At 38.7% G+C, this 5,380-nt stretch overlaps 1 protein-coding gene across 1 annotated transcript; it reads left to right on the forward strand.

Annotated features, from left to right (window-relative positions):
* The first annotated feature begins 436 nt into the window (after positions 1–436).
* On the forward strand, positions 437–5,141 carry PNMT (phenylethanolamine N-methyltransferase). Its single transcript, XM_026717550.2, has 3 exons — positions 437–643; positions 3,863–4,073; positions 4,350–5,141. The coding sequence occupies exons 1-3, from the start codon at positions 460–462 to the stop codon at positions 4,777–4,779; spliced, it is 825 nt and encodes a 274-aa protein (XP_026573335.1). The 5' UTR covers positions 437–459; the 3' UTR covers positions 4,780–5,141.
* The last annotated feature ends 239 nt before the right edge of the window (positions 5,142–5,380 follow it).

A 5,380-nucleotide genomic window follows, 5' to 3' on the forward strand; every position in this document is an offset into this window, starting at 1 on the left:
GGTGGATCATATATTAAATTCAAGAGCTATGCATTATTTGTGAACAAGATCCTTCCCTGAAAGACAGTGGTATCTGTCATACCATATTGCCCTCCCTGGTTCCTGACACTAATTTTGTTATACTGAATGTACAACCTCAATAAAGTGTCCTTTCAATACAGTTATTAAATGACTGTCCAGTACAAGATACACACTCCATTCCCTTGCCTTCCCCCAACAGCTTTGCCAGAGCCTTCATCAAGCTCTTTGAAAGGTCTTCTCGATTACTCTATGAAAGGGCGTGGATGTGTATTGGACAAATGACTCCAATTTATAGATACCCTACAGGGAATCTCTGATGGTATCAGCTCAAAGTACTTGGCACTAATTGCATTGGGTCCATTAACTTGTTCTAATACCTTGGGCACTCAGGGCTATAAAACCACCACTTGTCAACTCCAAGCGCAGTAGGTGAGCTGAATGCAGCTAAGTATGTCCAAAGCCATGAATGCCATTGGTACTGCAGCTATGGCTGAAAACTACCAGAAGTTCAATCCCCTGGCTTATTTGCAGAACAATTACAGTCTGCCACGTGCCAATTTCACTAGTGAGGAGTTTGTGGTGCCCTGGAAGCTCCGTTGCCTGGCAGATGCCTTTGCCACAGGTAAGAGATTGCCAAGGTTTCCATTGGTTGGAAGTGGCTCCTGATACTTAAGATTCTTTTTTTTCTCTGTCTGGAACATTCTGTGGTCTCCCCTCCTAGATTATTTCTCTTCCTGTTAATAGAATATTTGTTAATACATTTTCCAAATGCTAACTTTGGTAATCAGGAACAAAACAAAGAGTAGAGTAGAGTAGAGTAGAGTAGAGTAGAGTAGAGTAGAGTAGAATAGTTTATTACGAAGAGTGATTAGACACATAAGAAATTTGTCTTCAGTGTATAAGCTCTCAGAGCACATACATACAACAACAAAATTATAGGTCATAGATTATACATCATAGTTACAATAATTAATCCTATGATACAAACAAGTGATAAATTACAATATAACAACAGTGGGGAAGATGAGAAAGATGACAATAGCAATATAGCCTACTACATGGATAAATATCTTAGGCCTAAGACAGTGCTGTGGGAATTAAGTGTTCAGCAGAATGATGGCCTGGGGAGAGAAACTATCTTTGAGTCTATTTGTTTAGGCATGCAATACCCTATAGCAGCAACCTGAGGGGAAAAGTTGAAACAGATTATGTCCAGGGTGTGAGAGGTGTGTAGATATTTTTTCAGCCCTCTTTCTGATTTGCGCAATGTTCAAACTTTAATAGAGGAAAGATTGACTGAAATTATTTTTTCTACAGTCCTAACTATCCGTTAAAGGTTGTGCCTGTTCTGTTTGGTTGCTGTGCCAAACCAGACTGTTACTGAGATACAAATAACAAACTCAGTAATTCCTCTGTAGAACTGCACCAGCAGATCCTTGTGCAATCTGAATTTTCTGAGTTGATACAGGAAGAACATTCTTTTTTTTTTTGCCTTTTTAATGATGGTTCTAATGTTAGGTGTCCATTTCAAGTCCTGGGAGATAATAGAACCCAGAAACTTGAAGGTGTTGATTGTTGATACTGTATTGTCTAATATTGTAAGAGGTGGTAGAATTGGAGAGCTTCTTCTAAAATCTACTATCATCTCTAGTTTTAAGAGTGTTCAGCTCCAGTTCAATTCTAGTTGCATCACAGGGCCAGTTGATCTACCTCTTGTCTATGTGCAGACTCATTATCATCTTGAATGAGATCAATGGTTGTTGTATCACCTGTAAACTTCAGTATTTTAACCAAAGGATTCTTCGAGATGCAGTCATTGATACACAGAGAGAAGAGTAGTGGAGAAAGCACACAGTCCTGTACTAAGTGAACCTGCTGTTTCCTATTTGTTAGAAAGCTTATAATCCATCTAGAATGAACTCATGGTGAAATTGATCGATGCATCTTTTAATTTATCATCATCATCTCCATAATCATCTGCCTAGTTTAGAGTATTTAAAGAGTAGAAACTCTTCTCCAGTAATGTCTGGAATGGCCATCTGAGCGAACAATCCTTGCCATCCTATCTTGGATGCTCTTCCCCACGGAAGAGCAAATGCCAGGATATGGTTTTAATTAACATTTGTCCTACTTAGGAATCTGCAGCTAATGAAACCCCAAAATTTGCTCCCATCAGATTTTGTGGCAATCTTTTTTATTTAAATGCTTATTTGCTAAATGGGTGAGATTTTTGATTTTGGAAACTTGGGGCAGGAATCAACCAGGTTGAAACAAAGCATTCTCTTTTACCTAACAGCTTAGTTACTAGTCAGTTTCACAAGACAAATAATTTTATTTGCATATTAGCACTTAGTTCAACTAGAATACCTGTTGTGACTATATACTTTCTTCTTGACAAAATGTTATCTAACTGAAGGGCTATCAAAGAAAGATGAAATGTTCAGGCACTCTGCATCTGGAGATTAAGAAATCTGCATCTAATGTAAACATTAAGAATGATATGAAAGGAGAACAGGGGTCCTGAAATCAACATTGTATAGTTGACCATTCCTGGTCTTCCTGCAAGTATATTGTGTTTCTATTCAAATCTAGTAAAGATTTCTAAATGTTTATGCATCTTTATAAATTAAAAAATGCAGATATGAAGCAGACTTGTCCACTATCTTTGATGAATCATTGACTTCTTTATTGGTGAAAAGATAATATACAAGAGGGATAGCGTCAAGATCATCGGAAGTGTCAACACCACTTTACAATACCTTGGTAAAGCCACACTTAGAATACTGCATCCAGTTTTGGTTACCACGATATAAAAAGATGTTGAGGCTCTAGAAAGAGTGCAGAGAAGAGCAACAAAGATGATTAGGAGAGTGGAGGCTAAAACCTAAAGAACGGTAGCTGGAATTGAGTATGTCAATGAAAAGAATGGGTGACAGAAGAGGGAGTCAAGCTATTCTCCAAAGCACCTGAGGGGAGGAGAAGAAGCAACAGGTGGAAATTAGTAAAGGAGAGAAGCAATCTAGAACTAAGGAGAAATTTCCTGACAGAACAATTAACCAGTGGAACAGTTTGCCTCCAGAAGTTATGAATTCTCCAAACTGGAAGTTTTTAAGAAGAGATTGGACAATCATTTGTCTGAAATGGTATAGGGTTTCCTGCCTGAGCAGGGGTTGGACTAGAAGACCTCCAGGGTCCCTTCCAACTCTTTTATTCTATTCTGTTCTGCTCTGTTCTATTTATTCTATTCTATTCTAAATTGCTGTTAAATGTATGCTGTGGGACATCACAGATAAGTCTTATACTAACCCTTTTCCCTGTTATATTGTTTTAATAAAGCTTAAACTTAGTAGGTTAACAATCATAGAATAATTCTTTGCTTACAAAAAACCCTTGATTCAATCCTTTACATTTTCAGGAAAATTTGTCTGCCTCCTGGAATGTCAAATGGTCCGTCCTCTACTTCTGTCAAGGCAACCACTTAATTTCTTACAATAACAGCACCTGAGCTGTTTAGAACAAAGCTAAAGAGGATACTCAAAATGAAATGGAATAGCAACTACTATTTAATATTATATTATTCCCTAGAAAGCCAATTCTCGGCTTTCCTTCCACACAGGCCCTTAGGATTCTATAGTGCCGTGATGAAAAACAAAAGAAATCATTTTCTGGATGATTCTTTGGGGGTCAATGGGATTAAATATGACAGAGGACTCTCAGTGTGTATCCAAGCACCACGTACCAATGCCGCCTCCTCCTCCTCTTGATATTTAAATAAGCATTTCTGATTTTTGCAAAACTTTTTAAAATCTTGATTTTCCTCTCTCTTTTAAATCCTATGCAGGAAAAATAACTGGCCACACTCTGATTGATATTGGCACAGGCCCCACCATCTACCAGCTCCTCAGTGCCTGTGACTACTTTAAGGAGATTGTAGCCACCGACTTTCTGGAAGTGAACCGGGCTTTCATTCACAACTGGGTGCACAGTGAAGACAAGGATGGCTTTGACTGGTCCCCTTATATCCAGCATGTTTGTAAAATTGAGGGCAAAGGGTAAGAAACTGAGAGGGAGGGGGGGCTTTGCTTTTGGATTTCAGGAAAATATATATTCTTGGAATTTATGCCCACTTGAAAAATGGTTAGGAGGGCCCCAATATGTTTTGTGGGAAAAGAAAGGGAAGAAATAGGAGCCAGGAGCCAGACTGATCTATGTTCCATCTCATCCAATGCGGTGATTTTACACATGACTCCATTTCTATATTCAACTTTCTCATACCAGCCATAAATCTGCTCTGTCTCCCCCCGTTTTTTTCCCCCTGGTGCCTACAGGGAGCCGTGGAAGGAGAAAGAGCAAAAGCTGAAAAAGAAGCTGAAAAAGATCCTTCCCATTGACATCCACCAATCTGACCCGTTGGGTTCTTTGCTGAGCCAGCCAGCTGATGCTTTGATTTCTACTTTTTGCCTAGAGGCTGCGAGCCCTGACCGCCCAAGCTTTGATAAAGCTTTTCAGAATGTCACCAGGCTCCTTAAACCTGGTGGCCATTTTCTCATGATTGGAGCTTTGGAAGAGTCTTTCTACTTAGCAGGAGACGTAAAGCTGACAGTGGTGCCCCTGCGTGAAGCCGACATCAAGGAATCATTTGCAAAAAATGGCTATCGTATTCATGACTTCCATTCCTACAACATGCCTCCAACCCTGAAGATCGGAGTTGATGATGTACAAGGGATCTTTTTCATCCATGCACAAAAGTTTCCTTGATTCCATTTTGTCCTGAAGTTGTTTTTTTTTTCTCTTGTCAAAGAAACATGATGTTGCATAAAAACTCAGCTTGCTCATTCTTCCTATTATTTTTTTTGTGTTGAAGTCTCTATGTTTAGATCTTATTGCCTCTGTTTTGATCTTATCTGAATTCACATTTATTGCCAAAAGACGATAGTTTCAGTAATCTGAATCAAATTCCTTTGCAGATTTTATTCATTTCTTACTGTCCCTAGAATGAAATAATGCATTGTCCAAATTCTATACCCCACTATAGTGCAGATCAGGGACAGAATATTTTTTTATTTAGAACAACAACAGCAAGGTTATACCTCTACTACTGCAGTAAAAAGGGGGGCGGTTTTCCCCATTTTGGTATTCTCCAGATGTGTAAGACTTTCAAGACCATGGTGGTTAGCAAATAGTTCTAAAAAGCTTACAGAAAAACCTCCAAGGAGCTAGATGCATCATAAGCAACTTACTGATTTGTTTTGCATAATACATTAAGGTATGGTTTGCTTAACCGTGGTTTAAAGAAGTCTCAGTTGCTTGAATTCTCATGTCACATTATGTGTTATGTACATAATGAGGAGTCTGTTAA

Source organism: Pseudonaja textilis, chromosome Z, assembly GCF_049901715.1.
Source record: "Pseudonaja textilis isolate UNSWEBS1 chromosome Z, rPseTex1.2, whole genome shotgun sequence".
Classification (NCBI taxonomy): domain Eukaryota; kingdom Metazoa; phylum Chordata; class Lepidosauria; order Squamata; family Elapidae; genus Pseudonaja; species Pseudonaja textilis.